This window comes from Nerophis ophidion, linkage group LG10 (assembly GCF_033978795.1).
Source record: "Nerophis ophidion isolate RoL-2023_Sa linkage group LG10, RoL_Noph_v1.0, whole genome shotgun sequence".
Lineage (NCBI taxonomy): Eukaryota > Metazoa > Chordata > Actinopteri > Syngnathiformes > Syngnathidae > Nerophis > Nerophis ophidion.
The window spans coordinates 4,964,237-4,981,764 of record NC_084620.1 but is presented as its reverse complement, the minus strand read 5'-3'; the positions used below and the strand labels follow the sequence as shown (position 1 = coordinate 4,981,764).

The following is a 17,528-nucleotide window of genomic DNA, read 5'->3' as shown; positions in this document are numbered from 1 at the left end:
AAACTCAACTCGTTGTGTTTGGAGGAAGAAGAAGCCACTTCGTCTAGCTCTTCCCGGGGGATCCCGAGGCGTTCCCAGGCCAGCCGGGAGACATAGTCTTCCCAACGTGTCCTGGGTCTTCCCCGTGGCCTCCTACCGGTTGGACGTGCCCTAAACACATCCCTAGGGAGGCGTTCGGGTGGCATCCTGACCAGATGCCCGAACCACCTCATCTGGCTCCTCTCGATGTGGAGGAGCAGCGGCTTTACTTTGAGTTCCTCCCGGATGGCAGAGCTTCTCACCCTATCTCTAAGGGAGAGCCCCGAAACTCATTTCGTCCCCTTGTACCTGTGATCTTATCCTTTCGGTCATGACCCAAAGCTCATGACCATAGGTGAGGATGGGAACGTAGATCGACCGGTAAATTGAGAGCTTTGCCTTCCGGCTCAGCTCCTTCTTCACCACAATGGATCGGTAGAACGTCCGCATTACTGAAGACGCCGCACCGATCCGCCTGTCGATCTCACGATCCACTCTTCCCTCGCTCGTGAACAAGACTCCTAGGTACTTGAACTCCTCCACTTGGGGCTTTGACTCAGATGTGTAAATCTGATATATTCAGTTAAAAGAGCGAGCATGATGACGTTTAGCAGGTGTCAAATATATATATGTATATATATATATATATATATAGAGAGAGAGAGAGAGAGAGAGAGGGGGGGATTACATTGTTTTCTTCCTTTAAAACTACAATTTATCTTTATGAAATATGTTTCGGGCTGATATTTAGGGGTATGCAGATTACTAACAAAAACGGTGATTGTAAAAAATGTCTTCTATGTCATTGTTGATCGTTTATATTGAAGTTACTTTATTAGAAAATGACAGAAGAAGGAACATTTCGAAAAGGCACATTAGCATGCGTGGAAGCAAGCAAAACATATTTGAAGTAGCTTTTGTCATCAGTTGGGTTAGTGAATTATATTTGTGAAGTGAATTATACTTATATAGCGCTTTTTCTCTAGTGACTCAAAGTGCTTTACAAAGTGAAACCCTATATCTAATTTTTACATTCAAACCAGTGTGGGGGGCCCTGGGAGCAGGTGGGTAAAGTGTCTTGCCCAAGGACACAACGGCAGTGACTAGGATGGCTGAAGCGGGGATCGAACCTGCAACCCTCAAGTTGCTGGCACGACCGCTCTACCAACCGAGCTATACCGGTTAATGTCATTTGTTCACATAGGAACAATTTTGCCCCCCGCGTGAGGTCAGATCCTACAGGATGCTGGGGACGGCATGGCGCTGTTAGGAGAGGGGGCCGTGCCAGCAACCTGACGGTTCATGGTTCGATCCCCACCTTCTACCAACGTTGTCACGTCCGTTGTGTCCTTGAGCAAGACACTTCACCCTTGCTCCTGATGGGCCGTGGTTAGGGCCTTGCATGGCAGCTCCCCCCATCAGTGTGTGAATGTGTGTGTGAATGTGGAAATAGTGTCAAAGCGCTTTGAGTACCTTGAAGGTAGAAAAGCGCTGTACAAGTATAACCCATTTACCATTTTACCATTAAAGTTAAAGTTGAAGTCCCAATGATTGTCACACACATACGAGATGTGGCGAAATCATTCTTTGCATTTGACCCATTTCCCTTGTTCCCCCCCTGGGAGGTGACGGGAGCAGTGAGCAGCAGCGGTGCCGCGCCCGGGAATCATTTATGGTGATTTAACCCCCAATTCCAACCCTTAATGCTGAGTGCCAAGCAGGGAGGTAATTATGCTGAGTCAGCATTCAGATTTTTAATAATATGAAGAAAAACAAATTACGTCCAAACTTGTCCATCGAATGCATTTCTGTGGTTGTGTGTCATGATGAACACAACTTGCGCATCAAGCGGCTACATGCAGTGACCTGCATGCGTGTGTGTGTGTTTGTGTGTTTGTGTGCGTGTGGAGATTTGACAAAAAAAAAAAAAAAATGCACAGACAGCCACAGTGCTTTCATAGCGTGCTCGCTCAGTTAAGTGCACTCTGCTTAAAGGTAAGCGACTTGTCCTCCACCAGCATTCTATTTTTCGTCCGGACACACACACTCACACACACTCACACACCTGCTGATTTGATTGCCGTGTTTGTGTCAGCCGAAAACTTTTCTTTTCCCGCTTGCTGGCCTCCTCTCGTCTACCCCCGGCGCGCTGTAGGTGAAAGACGCTAAATGCGATAATGGCGCTGCGGCTCTCTGTTGCCACGGCAACAAATAGTTTCACTTGTTGACGTGCACACAGCGGGTGATTGAGGAGCGCTTAGAAAGGAACAGAGCTTTTATTATTTTTATTTATGACACTTTGACGCTGTTCGGTGACTCAATTGTACAAAAATACCAACATAATTATTATAACAATGTTTTTTTTTGCTTCATAGCTTGATGATTTGTGCATGAGACATCCATCCATCCATTTTCTACCGCTTATTCCCTTTTGGGGTCGCGGGGGGCGCTGGCGCCTATCTCAGCTACACTCGGGCGGAAGGCGGGGTACACCCTGGACAAGTCGCCACCTCATCGCAGGGCCAACACAGATAGACAGACAACATTCACACTCACATTCACACACTAGGGCCAATTTAGTGTTGCCAATCAACCTATCCCCAGGTGCATGTCTTTGGAAGTGGGAGGAAGCCGGAGTACCCGGAGGGAACCCACGCATTCACGGGGAGAACATGCAAACTCCACAGGGACGGCGTGGCGCAGTGAGAGAGTGGCCGTGCGCAAACCGAGGGTCCCTGGTTCAAATCCCACCTAGTACCAACTTCGTCACGTCCGTTGTGTCCTGAGCAAGACACTTCACCCTTGCTCCTGATGGGTGCTGGTTGGCGCCTTGCATGGCAGCTCCCTCCATCAGTGTGTGAATGTGTGTGTGAATGGGTAAATGTGGAAGTAGTGTCAAAGCGCTTTGTGTACCTTGAAGGTAGAAAAGCGCTATACAAGTACAACCCATTTATTTATTATTTATCACAGAAAGATCCCGAGCCTGGATTCGAACCCAGGACTGCAGGACCTTCGTATTGTGAGGCAGACGCACTAACCCCTCTGCCACCGTGAAGCCCCTAATTTGTGCATGAGACAATAGAAGAAAATTGCAATAGGCACCTTCCGCAAAGATTTCCCACACACTGTGTGGAAGATTTAGCGACACAAACAAACAAGGTTACCATTTTCTTTCGTATGGTTAGCATTCATTAGTAACAACGTACCAACAAACAAATGACGCAACAAAACCACACAATTGTATAATAGTTTTCAGTATGGCTTGCATTTATTTAATATGAAGCACTTCTAAAATGCATAAAAGTTTACCAAACATAAGTTTATAACAGACGTAACAATAATCACATTCCACAAACATGGCTGACATGCTTCTGTGTGGAATTTAAAGGCCTACTGAAATGAAATGTTCTTATTTAAACGGGGATAGCAGGTCCATTCTATGTGTCATACTTGATCATTTCGCGATACTGCCATATTTTTGCTGAAAGGATTTAGTAGAGAACATTGACGATAAAGTTCGCAACATTTTGCATATGCACCTTAGGAGGAGCTGCTCCAATTTCGTTGTTCTTTGAACCTGTTCATTGCAATAATGACAATAAAACTATATTCTATTCTATTCTATTCTATTTGGTGCTGATAAAAAAAAGCCTTGCCTTTACCGGAAGTCGCAGACGATGACGTCACATGTTTGATGGCTCCTCACGTCCTCACATTGTTTATAATGGGAGCCTCCAGAAGCAAGAGCTATTCGGACCGAGAAAACAACAATTTCCCCATTAATTAAGGATGAAAGATTCGTGGATGATGATATTGATAGCGAAGGACTAGAAAAAATAAATAAATAAAGTTTTAAAAAAAAGGCGATTGCATTGGGACGGATTCAGATGTTTTTAGACACATTTACTAGGATCATTCTGGGAAATCCCTTATCTTTCTATTGTGTTGCTAGTGTTTTAGTGAGATTAAATAGTACCTGATAGTCGGAGGGGTGTGTCCACGGGTGTCTTGAGGCCAGTCTCTTAGGGAAGTCACGGCAGATACAAGGACGGGGCAAACTCCCCAGGTGTCCGGTAAGAAGTGAATTATATTTATATAGCACTTTTCTCTAGTGACTCAAAGCGCTTTACATAGTGAAACCCAATATCTAAGTTACATTTAAAGCAGTGTGGGTGGCACTGGAGCAGGTGGGTAAAGTGTCTTGCCCAAGGACACAACGGCAGTGACTAGGATGGCAGAAGCGGGAATCGAACCTGCAACCCTCAAGTTGCTGGCACGGCCACTCTACCAACTGAGCTATGCCGCCCCAGAGGCGACTTTTCAACTCAATTTTCTCACCGAAACCTGCCGGTTGACAAGTGGTCGGAAACCATGTTCGCTTGACCGCTCTGATCCATAGTAAAGCTTCACCTCCGGGAATTTTAAACAAGGAATCACTCTGTGTTTGTGTGGCTAAAGGCTAAAGCTTTCCAACTCCATCTTTCTACTTTGACTTCTCCGTTATTAATTTCTACTTTGACTGTTGAATTGCGCGATGAACAGTGATGACTTTTAGCCGCAAATAGTGCTGCGCTAATATTTCTTGACAGTCCGTGACATCACGCGCACGCGTCATCATTCCGCGACGTTTTCATCAAGAAACTCAGCGGGAAATTAAAAATTTTAATTTAATAAACTGAACCGGCCGTATTGGCATGTGTTGCAATGTTAATATTTCATCATTGATATATAAACTATCAGACTGCGTGGTCGGTAGTAGTGGGTTTCAGTAGGCCTTTAATGTAAAATTGTATTGTACCGTATGTCCCGGCAAGAAATCTGCGTTCAAAAGACTCCGGCTTATTAGTGATTCCTAGAGCTCAAAAAAAGTCTGCGGGCTATAGAGCGTTTTCCGTTCGGGCTCCAGTACTCTGGAATGCCCTCCCGGTAACAGTTCCAGATGCTACCTCAGTAGAAGCATCTAAGTCTCATCTTAAAACTCATCTGTATACTCTAGCCTTTAAATAGACCTCCTTTTTAGACCAGTTGATCTGCCGCTTCTTTTCTTTCTCCTATGTCCCCCCCCTCCCTTGTGGAGGGGGTCCGGTCCGATGACCATGGATGAAGTACTGACTGTCCAGAGTCGAGACCCAGGATGGACCGCTCGTCGGGACCCAGGATGGACCGCTCGCCTGTATCGGTTGGGGACATCTCTACGCTGCTGATCCGCTTGAGATGGTTTCCTGTGGACGGGACTCTCACTGCTGTCTTGGAGCCACTATGGATTGAACTTTCACAGTATCATGTTAGACCCGCTCGACATCCATTGCTTTCGGTCCCCTAGAGGGGGGGGGGGGGTTGCCCACATCTGAGGTCCTCTCCAAGGTTTCTCATAGTCAGCATTGTCACTGGCGTCCCACTGGATGTGAATTCTCCCTGCCCACTGGGTGTGAGTTTTCCTTGCCCTTTTGTGGGTTCTTCCGAGGATGTTGTAGTCGTAATGATTTGTGCAGTCCTTTGAGACATTTGTGATTTGGGGCTATATAAATAAACATTGATTGATTGATTGATTGAATGTTTGCTCCAAAACAAACAAACAAACAAAAAGTCAACATACTTTTAGCATTTTAATGAAGTATCTCTCAAATGCATACATTTTGACCAATCGAATGTAAGAATTTAGTTGAAAATATTACAAAAAATGACATTAAACACCATCCACAAACATGGCCGACATCCTGCGTTGGAAGATTTTCTAAGAAAATCGCTTATTTTTGCTATTTTTTTTTTTCAGTATGGTTAGCATTTATTAAAGAAGAACCTCTCAAATGTATACATTTCTACCAATAGACTGAATAAGAATCTATTGGTAAATATTACAAAAACTGGCAATGAACACCGACATGTGTTGTGTGGAATTTCGCTCCAAAACATGCGATTTAAAATTGTTTGCGGTTATCAAAGAAGCTGCATGGAAGATTCCAAAAATTCCACACAACATGCTGCTATTTTTGCTCCAAAACAATAAAAAACAAGTATAAATAGTTAGAATTTATTATTGAAGAATCTGTCAAATGTGTACATTTATACTGTTCAGACAAATTTAGTTGGAAATATTACAAAAAATGGGAATAATAACCTTCCACATACATGGCCGACACGTGGAAGATTTTCCGTGTGGATTTTTTGCTCTAAAACACGCAATTTAGGTCTCTGCTTTTTGCAGATGATGTAGTCCTGATGGCTTCTTCTGGCCGGGATCTTCAGCTCTCACTGGATCGGTTTGCAGCCGAGTGTGAAGCGACCGGAATGAGAATCAGCACCTCCAAGTCCGAGTCCATGGTTCTCGCCCAAAAAAGGGTGGAGTGCCATCTCCGGGTTGGGGAGGAGACCCTGCCCCAAGTGGAGGAGTTCAAGTACCTAGGAGTCTTGTTCACGAGTGAGGGAAGAGTGGATCGTGAGATCGACAGGCGGATCGGTGCGGCGTCTTCAGTAATGCGGACGTTGTACCGATCCGTTGTGGTGAAGAAGGAGCTGAGCCGGAAGCCAAAGCTCTCAATTTACCGGTCGATCTACGTTCCCATCCTCACCTATGGTCATGAGCTTTGGGTCATGACCGAAAGGATAAGATCACGGGTACAAGGGGACGAAATGGGTTTCCTCCCCCAGGTACCGGGTCTCTCCCTTAGAGATAGGGTGAGAAGCTCTGCCATCCGGGAGGAACTCAAAGTAAAGCCGCTGCTCCTCCACATCGAGAGGAGCCAGATGAGGTGGTTCGAGTATCTGGTCAGGATGCCACCCGAACGCCTCCCTAGGGAGGTGTTTAGGAGACGTCCAACCGGTAGGAGGCCACGGGGAAGACCCAGGACACGTTGGGAAGACTATGTCTCCCGGCTGGCCTGAGAACGCCTCGGGATGCCCCGGGAGGAACTGGACGAAGTGGCTGGGGAGAGGGAAGTCTGGACTTCCCTGCTTAGGCTGCTGCCCCCGCGACCCGACCTCGAATAAGCGGAAGAAGACTGATGGGTGGATGGGTTCGCGTTTATCAATGAAGCACCTCTCAAATTTCTACATTTTTAAAAATCACACAAAAATTTTGTGGAAATAATGCAAAAATGATGCAGCACTTTCCACAAACATTGCCAATATGCTGCGTGGAAGATTTCTTAAGAAAACACAATTTTCCCCCAAAAAACGTGCCGTTCATACAGAGCACTGCCTGAAGGTGTCTTATTTGTAGCAATAATCAATCAATCAATGTTTATTTATATAGCCCCAAATCACAAATGTCTCAAAGGACTGCACAAATCATTACGACTACAACATCCTCGGAAGAACCCACAAAAGGGCAAGGAGAACTCACACCCAGTGGGCAGGGACAATTCACATCCAGTGGGACGCCAGTGACAATGCTGACTATGAGAAACCTTGGAGAGGACCTCAGATGTGGGCAACCCTCCCCCTCTAGGGGACCGAAAGCAATGGATGTCAAGCGGGTCTAACATGATACTGTGAAAGTTCAATCCATAGTGGCTCCAACACAGCCGCGAGAGTTCAGTTCAAAGCGGATCCAAGACAGCAGCGAGAGTCCCGTCCACAGGAAACCATCTCAAGCGGAGGCGGATCAGCAGCGTAGAGATGTCCCCAACCGATACAGTCGAGCGGTCCATCCTGGGTCCCGACGAGCGGTCCATCCTGGGTCTCGACTCTGGACAGCCAGTACTTCATCCATGGTCATCGGACCGGACCCCCTCCACAAGGGAGGGGGGGGACATAGGAGAAAGAAAAGAAGCGGCAGATCAACTGGTCTAAAAAGGAGGTCTATTTAAAGGCTAGAGTATACAGATGAGTTTTAAGGTGAGACTTAAATGCTTCTACTGAGGTGGCATCTCGAACTGTTACCGGGAGGGCATTCCAGAGTACTGGAGCCCGAACGGAAAACGCTTAAAATAAGCGTTTGTGTGTGTTCTAACATGCAGTTATCATCATTTGAACAATTTAGATAGATATAAACTGTCATGATCCGTGGTCCGGATCATGTTTTTGTTATGTTCTGGTAGTTTTGGACTCCCTTAGTTCCTGATTTGTGCACTTCTGGGTTTGTTTTGGTTACCATGGGTACTAATTGGTTTCACTTGCCCCAGATTAGTGTTCAGCACGTTCACCTGCTGCCGAGCACTAATCAGAGACCTATTTATTCACGCTGCTCGCCACACTGGGTCTGGCTTCATTGTTCATTGTATGATTGTATGTGACAGTCACGCAGGTAGAGTTCTTGTTTCTAGTTCATGATTCCAGTCCTAAGTTTTGGTTCTTTAGCTTCTCTTGCGAACGACTCGCTTCCCTTTTGCTTGTTTCCTGTTTTTGGTATAAGGTATGATTTCTGAAAATAAATCATACTCCTACCTAGGGCTGGGCGATATTACCTCCCCATGTCTAGCATTAAAAGATTACAGTTGGTACAAAATGCGGCTGCTAGACTTTAGACAAAAACAAGAAAGTTTGATCACATTACACCTGTACTGGCTCACCTGCACTGGCTTCCTGTGCACTTAAGATGTGACTTTAAGGTTTTACTACTTACGTATAAAATACTACACGGTCTAGCTCCATCCTATCTTGCCGATTGTATTGTACCATATGTCCCGGCAAGAAATCTGCGTTCAAAAGACTCCGGCTTGTTAGTGATTCCCAAAGCCCAAAAAAAGTCTGCGGGCTATAGAGCATTTTCCGTTCGGGCTCCAGTACTCTGGAATGCCCTCCCGGTAACAGTTCGAGATGCCACCTCAGTAGAAGCATTTAAGTCTCACCTTAAAACTCATTTGTATACTCTAGCCTTTAAATAGACTCCCTTTTTAGACCAGTTGATCTGCCGTTTCTTTTCTTTTTCTTCTATGTCCCACTCTCCCTTGTGGAGGGGGTCCGGTCCGATCCGGTGGCCATGTACTGCTTGCCTGTGTATCGGCTGGGGACATCTCTGCGCTGCTGGTCCGCCTACGCTTGGGATGGTTTCCTGCTGGCTCCGCTGTGAACGGGACTCTCGCTGCTGTGTCTTGGATCCTCTTTGGACTGGACTCTCGCGACTGTGTTGGATCCATTATGGATTGAACTTTCACAGTATCCTGTTAGATCCGCTCGACATCCATTGCTTTCCTCCTCTTTAAGGTTCTCATAGTCATTATTGTCACCGATGTCCCACTGGGTGTGAGTTTTCCTTGCCCTTATGTGGGCCTACCGAGGATGTCGTGGTGGTTTGTGCAGCCCTTTGAGACACTAGTGATTTAGGGCTATATAAGTAAACATTGATTGACTGATTGATTGATTAAAATATCACAATATTTTTAGGCCATTACGATATTTTGCCTTGGCCTTGAATGAACACTTGATGCATACAATCACAGCAGTATGATGATTCTATGTGTCTACATTAAAACATTCTTCTTCATACTGCATTCATATATGCTACTTTTAAACTTTCATGCAGAAAAGGAAACCACAACTAAGTCAATTGACCAAAAGTGTATTAAAGTTATTAAGCAATGGCACAAACATTCAAGTCATTTCCAAAACATAAATTGCAAGATTGTCAGAGTCATTTTAAGAGTCAAATAAAAATGAGCTGCATAATAGGAAATCAAATAGTATTTGTCCTTCACTATGTTACTAAGGTTATGAAATTCTCTTCATTCTCTAGCGCAGGGGTCGGGAACCTTTCTGGCTGAGAGAGCAATCTAAGCCAAATGTTTTAAAATGTATTTCCGTGGGAGCCATAAAATATTTTTAACACTGAATACAACTAAATGTCTGCATTTTTAAATAAGACCAATATTTATAGAGTATAATATGTCACAAACTCGCATAGCAGCAGTAGTGGCGACCCCAAGAAGCAGGAACCAGGAGAGCGAAGAGCAGGTAAAATTATTTTAATATCACCAACAGAGGAGAATGAAGCAGTCTTGCATGTACAGTTCTAAATAGTCAATCTATGTCCCACTCTCCCCTGTGGAGGGGGTCCGGTCCGATCCGGTGGCCATGTACTGCTTGCCTGTGTATCGGCTGGGGACATCTCTGCGCTGCTGATCCGCCTCCGCTTGGGATGGTTTCCTGCTGGCTCCGCTGTGAACGGGACTCTCGCTGCTGTGTTGGATCCGCTTTGGACTGGACTCTCGCGACTGTGTTGGATCCATTATGGATTGATCTTTCACAGTATCATGTTAGACCCGCTCGACATCCATTGCTTTCCTCCTCTCCAAGGTTCTTATAGTCATTATTGTCACCGACGTCCCACTGGGTGTGAGTTTTCCTTGCCCTTATGTGGGCCTACCGAGGATGTCGTGGTGGTTTGTGCAGCCCTTTGAGACACTAGTGATTTAGGGCTATATAAGTAAACATTGATTGATTGATTGATTGAATCTTGGAGCCCTGAGGAACGCGCAAGACAAGCATAAATAGAAACATGCTGTTTGGCAGCCGGTGTGGACAGAAGTTAAGTGACTGATCTTCACATAATAAGTCTGTTATTCTTTTTAAATAACATTTTTATTTGGAAGCTCACCGATGATAAATAAAATGCTTCTCACCATTAATGCGACTTCTTGAACAGGTGCAGTAGAAAACAGATGGATGGATTAAAATACACGAGAGTGGCCGTGTGCAACCCGAGGGTCCCTGGTTCAAATCCCACCTAGTACCAACCTCGTCACGTCCGTTGTGTCCTGAGCAAGACACTTCACCCTTGCTCCTGATGGGTGCTGGTTGGCGCCTTGCATGGCAGCTCCCTCCATCAGTGTGTGAATGTGTGTGTGAATGGGTAAATGTGGAAGTAGTGTCAAAGCGCTTTGAGTACCTTGAAGGTAGAAAAGCGCTATACAAGTACAACCCATTTATCATTTATTATTTATATTTTGAACGTTATTTTTAACACTGTGATTACTAACGGAATTAGTCATTACTTATCGTGTTAAGCAATGTCAGCTAAGATTTATCTGAGAACCAGATCCAATCATCAAAAGAGCCACATCTGGCTCTGGAGCCATAGGTTCCCTACCCCTGCTCTAGCGAGTGACTTTACAAACGATGCTACATATTAGGGTGGAGTGCCATCTCCGGGTTGGGGAGGAGACCCTGCCCCAAGTGGAGGAGTTCAAGTACCTAGGAGTCTTGTTCACGAGTGAGGGAAGAGTGGATCGTGAGATCGACAGGCGGATCGGTGCGGCGTCTTCAGTAATGCGGACGTTGTACCGATCCGTTGTGGTGAAGAAGGAGCTGAGCCGGAAGGCAAAGCTCTCAATTTACCGGTCGATCTACGTTCCCATCCTCACCTATGGTCATGAGCTTTGGGTCATGACCGAAGGGATAAGATCACGGGTACAAGCGGCCGAAATGAGTTTCCAGGTCTCTCCCTTAGAGATAGGGTGAGAAGCTCTGTCATCCGGGAGGAACTCAAAGTAAAGCCGCTGCTCCTCCACATGGAGAGGAGCCAGATGAGGTGGTTCGGGCATCTGGTCAGGATGCCACCCGAACGCCTCCCGAGGGAGGTGTTTAGGGCACGTCCAACCGGTAGGAGGCCACGGGGAAGACCCAGGACACGTTGGGAAGACTATGTCTCCCGGCTGGCCTGGGAACGCCTCGGGATCCCCCGGGAAGAGCTAGACGAAGTGGCTGGGGAGAGGGAAGTCTGGGCTTCCCTGCTTAGGCTGCTGCCCCCGCGACCCGACCTCGGATAAGCGGAAGAAGATAGATGGATGGATGGGCTACATATTAGCAGTAATGCTACTTTTTATAGCAACGCTTTTCCCCCCCACACTTGACAAATCACGGTTGTCTGTTCGACATATTCCCGCTTGAAGCCGAACCACCGCCAGACTATGGAAACCCTGCTGTTTTTATTGAAAATGAAGTCTTCCTTCGTTTGTTACCAGATCCGCACCTTCTTTGTCTCGTACGGCTACGTTAGCAGCTAACGTTAGCCACGCCGCTACCTCTCTACTGGGCGAGGGCGTGTACATGATGTGTGACGTATGTAAGAATGTGCGCCTGCTTGTCTGCGAGAAGGAGACACTGGAAAGAGCGATTAGAGCCTGAAGTGTACGCCCGCAGCTAAAAGTCCCGCGTGAGAACATATACTCGAATATTACGATATAGTCATTTTCTATATCGCACAGAGACAAACCCGCGATACCATGAATTGATTAACGTGAACCCCCGACTTAAACAAGTTGAAAAACTTATTCGGGTGTTACCATTTAGTGGTCAATTGTACGGAATATGTACTGTACTGTGCAATCTACTAATAAAAGTATCAATCAATCAATCAATATATCGCCCAGCCCTACTCCTACCTTCACGCTTTGTCCGGAGTTGTCCGTTCTGCATCCCGTGAGAACGACCCCGCAGCGAGCTGCGACCCTCCACGTGACATAAACAACAAAAACCCAACAATGTTTGTCAGTAATACAGATTTTCTTTCCACTGTTGTGACTGAAACGATGAAAGCATTTCTGTTCAAGGCAGGCGGCTTTATTGAGCGTGCATCGTCGCTCACTGATTTGATAAAAAAGAATTGCTGCCTTTAAACCGATAAAAACGCTTATTTTTAGTTTGCAGTGTCGTGAAAGTAGACAGAGGGGTTTTTAAATATTCTGGCCAACATTTGTTGCTGCAATATATACAAAACAGCTGTCAGTGTGAAGCAGACACAGGAATGAACATATTGTTTTGGTGATGCTGAGTAATATAAGTGGGCTTCACGGTGGCAGAGGGGTTAGTGCGTCTGCCTCACAATACGAAGGTCCTGCAGTCCTGGGTTCAAATCCAGGCTCGGGATCTTTCTGTGTGGAGTTTGCATGTTCTCCCCGTGAATGCGTGGGTTCCCTCCGGGTACTCCGGCTTCCTCCCACTTCCAAAGACATGCACCTGGGGATAGGTTGATTGGCAACACTAAAATTGGTTCTAGTGTGTGAATGTTGTCTGTCTATCTGTGTTGGCCCTGCGATGATGTGGCGACTTGTCCAGGGTGTACCCCGCCTTCCGCCTGATTGTAGCTGAGATAGGTGCCAGTGCCCCCCGCGACCCCAAAAGGGAATAAGCGGTAGAAAATGGATGGATGGAGTAATGTAAGTGTACCTAATCTTGTGGCCGGCGTGAATGCCAGGATTCCTTGCATGCGCATGTTGAGACACTCTTTGGACTCAAGCAGAAGAAGAAGCCAGTCATGAGTTTGTGACGGCGTGGCGCAGTGGAAGAGTAGCCGTGCACAACCCCAGGTTCCCTGGTTCAATCCCCACATAGTACCAACCTAGTCACATCCGTTGTGTCCTGAGCAAGACATTTCACCCTTGCTCCTGATGGGTGCTGGTTAGCGCCTTGCATGGCAGCTCCCTCCATCAGCGTGTGAATGTGTGTGTGAATGGGTGAATGTGGAAGTAGTGTCAAAGCGCTTTGAGTACCTTGAAGGTAGAAAAGCGCTATACAAGTACAACCCATTTATCATTATTTTGTTATTCTTTCAAAAACTAACTTTTTCTTCTCCCGCTGCAGACGACGCTCCCTACCCTCACGTGTCCCCCAACGCTGCGATAGACGACCGCAGAAAGAGCCACATTCCGGAAGAATTTGTGGGCCTCCTCCACGGATCCTCCCCAGCCTGCGAGACCCCTGACACGCCTTACCACCTCTATAGCCCCAAACCTAGCAAAAACCTGCAGGCGCCTGATTTCAGCAACGTGATCAAAGGAGCTCCGTCGTCGTCGTCCTCCTCAACAACCCAGAGGACCACCGCTAGCCCCCAGAAACCCCGAGTGGTCTATCGGACTGTGTTCCACACTAGGGTCAACCAGGACCAAACCAGGCCGGGACTGGTGGATTGTTTCCCTCTAGCCGGCTCCTTTCCATCTGAAGCTAACGGCGAACTACCGCAGTGCGGAGGCAACGTCCCCAAGGGTGGTGCATCGGGCCCCGGCTACGAGGAGAGGGCCTGCACCCTGGGGAGGATGAGGTCCATGCCCCGCAGCGTGCTGGACCTGCAGCTGTCTAAATCCTTGTCCAAGTCTGACTCCAACCTGGTTGCTGTGTCTCCCATTCAGGTGGGCTTTTTATTTAGGGTTCAAAATCTTTTGTCACATACAGTGGGGCAAAAAAGTATTTAGTCAGCCACCGGTTGTGCAAGTTCTCCCACTTAAAATGATGACAGAGGTCTGTAATTTTCATCATAGGTACACTTCAACTGTGAGAGACAGAATGTGGAAAAAAAATCAGGGATTCAAATTGTAGGAATTTTAAAGAATTTATTTGTAAATTATGGTGGAAAATAGGTATTTGGTCAACCATTCAAAGCTCTCACTGATGGAAGGAGATTTTGGCTCAAAATCTCACGATACATGGCCCCATTCATTCTTTCCTTAACACGGATCAATCGTCCTGTCCCCTTAGCAGAAAAACAGCCCCAAAGCATGATGTTTCCACCCCCATGCTTCACAGTAGGTGTGGTGTTCTTGGGATGCAACTCAGTATTCTTCTTCCTCCAAACACGACGAGTTGAGTTTATACCAAAAAGTTCTATTTTGGTTTCATCTGACTGCATGACATTCTCCCAATCCTCTGCTGTATCATCCATGTATCCATTTTGGTATAAACTCAACTCGTCGTGTTTGGAGGAAGAAGAATACTGAGTTGCATCCCAAGAACACCATACCTACTGTGAAGCATGGGGGTGGAAACATCATGCTTTGGGGCTGTTTTTCTGCTAAGGGGACAGGACGATTGATCCGTGTTAAGGAAAGAATGAATGGGGCCATGTATCGTGAGATTTTGAGCCAAAACCTGCTTCCATCAGTGAGAGCTTTGAATGGTTGACCAAATACTTATTTTCCACCATAATTTACAAATAAATTCTTTAAAATTCCTACAATGTGAATTCCTGGATTTTTTTTCCACATTCTGTCTCTCACAGTTGAAGTGTACCTATGATGAAAATTACAGACCTCTGTCATCATTTTAAGTGGGAGAACTTGCACAATCTGTGGCTGACTAAATACTTATTTGCCCCACTGTACAATATTCTTTTTAGGTGTTTTGGAGTAATCAAACATTAGAATTTATTGAGGAATAATAGATAACAAACACCTCATCAATCAATCAAAGTGTATCTATATAGCCCTTAATCACAAGTGTCTCAAAGGGCTGCACAAGCCACAACGACATCTTCAGCTCAGATCCCACATCAGGGCAAGAAAAAACTCAACCCAATGGGATTCAATGAGAAACCTTGAAAGGGACCACAAATGGGTACCCCACACCCCCGGGCGACCGGTGCAATAGACGTCGAGGGGATCTAGTTAATAGTGTGTAAGTCCAGTCCATGGTGGGGCCAGAAAGGGATCATATTGAGTGGAGACAGGTCAGCAGCGCAGAGACGTCCCCAACTAAAGCACAGATGAGTGGTCCACCCTGGGTCCCGACTTTGAACAGCTAGCCCATCACCTATGGTTACCTAATAACCTCTCCCAAAGGAGAGGCGGACAGAGCAGAAAAGAGACGGCAGATCAACTGGTCTAAAAGGGGGGGGGGGGTTATTTAAAGGCTAGCGCATAGAAATTTGTTTTAAGATGGGACTTAAATGATTCTACTGAAGCCACAAGCATGGCCGACGTGCTGCATGGAAGATTGTTCAAGCAAAACACAAACATTTGCCATTTTTTAGGCATTATGACAGACCTTCTTAAAGTATTGTTCTCAAGCAAACAAATATACAAATTTGAAAAAAATTGAGAAATAATGCAATACCTTTTACACACATGCTGTGTTGAAAGTTTTGTTACAGCCTTACTCCAAAATGGAATACATTCATTTTTGTTCTACAGAGTTCCCCATAATGATAACGTGTAAAGTTTCACATACAAACGCATCGATTGATTGATTAATTGAAACTTTTATTGGTAGATTGCACAGTACAGTACATATTCCGTACAATTGACCACTAAATGGTCAATCAATCAATCAATGTTTATTTATATAGCCCCAAATCACAAATGTCTCAAAGGACTGCACAAATCATTACGACTACAACATCCTCGGAAGAACCCACAAAAGGGCAAGGAAAACTCACACCCAGTGGGCAGGGAGAATTCACATCCAGTGGGACGCCAGTGACATAGCTGACTATGAGAAACCTTGGAGAGGACCTCAGATGTGGGCAACCCCCCCCCCCCCCCCTCTAGGGGACCGAAAGCAATGGATGTCGAGCGGGTCTAACATGATACTGTGAAAGTTCAATCCATAGTGGCTCCAACACAGCCGCGAGAGTTCAGTTCAAGCGGATCCAAGACAGCAGCGAGAGTCCCGTCCACAGGAAACCATCTCAAGCGGAGGCGGATCAGCAGCGTAGAGATGTCCCCAACCGATACAGGCGAGCGGTCCATCCTGGGTCCCGACGAGCGGTCCATCCTGGGTCTCGACTCTGGACAGCCAGTACTTCATCCATGGTCATCGGACCGGACCCCCTCCACAAGGGAGGGGGGGACATAGGAGAAAGAAAAGAAGCGGCAGATCAACTGGTCTAAAAAGGAGGTCTATTTAAAGGCTAGAGTATACAGATGAGTTTTAAGGTGAGACTTAAATGCTTCTACTGAGGTAGCATCTCGAACTGTTACCGGGAGGGCATTCCAGAGTACTGGAGCCCGAACGGAAAACGCTTAAAATAAGCGTTTGTGTGTGTTCTAACATGCAGTTATCATCATTTGAACAATTTAGATAGATATAAACTGTCATGATCCGTGGTCCGGATCATGTTTTTGTTATGTTCTGGTAGTTTAGGACTCCCTTAGTTCCTGATTTGTGCACTTCTGGGTTTGTTTTGGTTACCATGGGTACTAATTGGTTTCACTTGCCCCAGATTAGTGTTCAGCACGTTCACCTGCTGCCGAGCACGTTAATCAATTCATGTTAAAAAAAATGTACAAAAGTACATACCGGTAACTATTTCCAGCCTTTGCTCAATACTTTGTTGATAGACCTTTGGCAGCAATTACAGCCTCAAGTCTTTTTAAGTATGGTGCCACAAGCTTGGCACAACTCTCTTGGGCAGTCTCGCCCATTGCTCTTTGCAGCAAATGTCAAGCTCCATAAGGTTGGATGGGAAGCGACCAGGAGGTTTTGTATTAGTGTTTCTAAAAATAGACATGCCGGCCCCAGACACATTTTTTTCTCTAAATTTGGCCTCCCGAGTCAAAATAATTGCCCAGGCCTGGGATAGAGGGAAATATAAATGCAGCAATGGACAGAGACATCCTGAATAAAAACCAACATTCCCAGTCTATTCTTATGGAGCTTTAGAGGTGATGCAAATAAAAAATGGGGAACACTGCCCACAAAGCTTGTGGCATCATATTCAAAAAGACTTGAGGCTACAATTGCTGCTAAAGGCGCATCAACAAAGTTTTGTGCAAAAGCTGTGAATACTTATGGACATGTGATTTATTTATGTTTATAGTTTATTTTTGATACATTTGGGAATAACATCCATCCATCCATTT

The 17,528-nt window shown here is 45.9% G+C and overlaps 1 protein-coding gene across 6 annotated transcripts in view; it reads left to right on the top strand.

Annotated features, from left to right (window-relative positions):
- The window catches only part of anks1b (ankyrin repeat and sterile alpha motif domain containing 1B), a 385,802-nt gene that overhangs the window by 225,553 nt on the left and 142,721 nt on the right, over positions 1-17,528 (top strand). For all 6 annotated transcript variants that reach the window (XM_061912138.1, XM_061912134.1, XM_061912133.1 and 3 more), the window contains one exon: positions 13,537-14,081. In XM_061912138.1, coding sequence (XP_061768122.1) covers positions 13,537-14,081 — 545 coding nt within the window. The remainder of the gene's footprint in view (positions 1-13,536; positions 14,082-17,528) is intronic.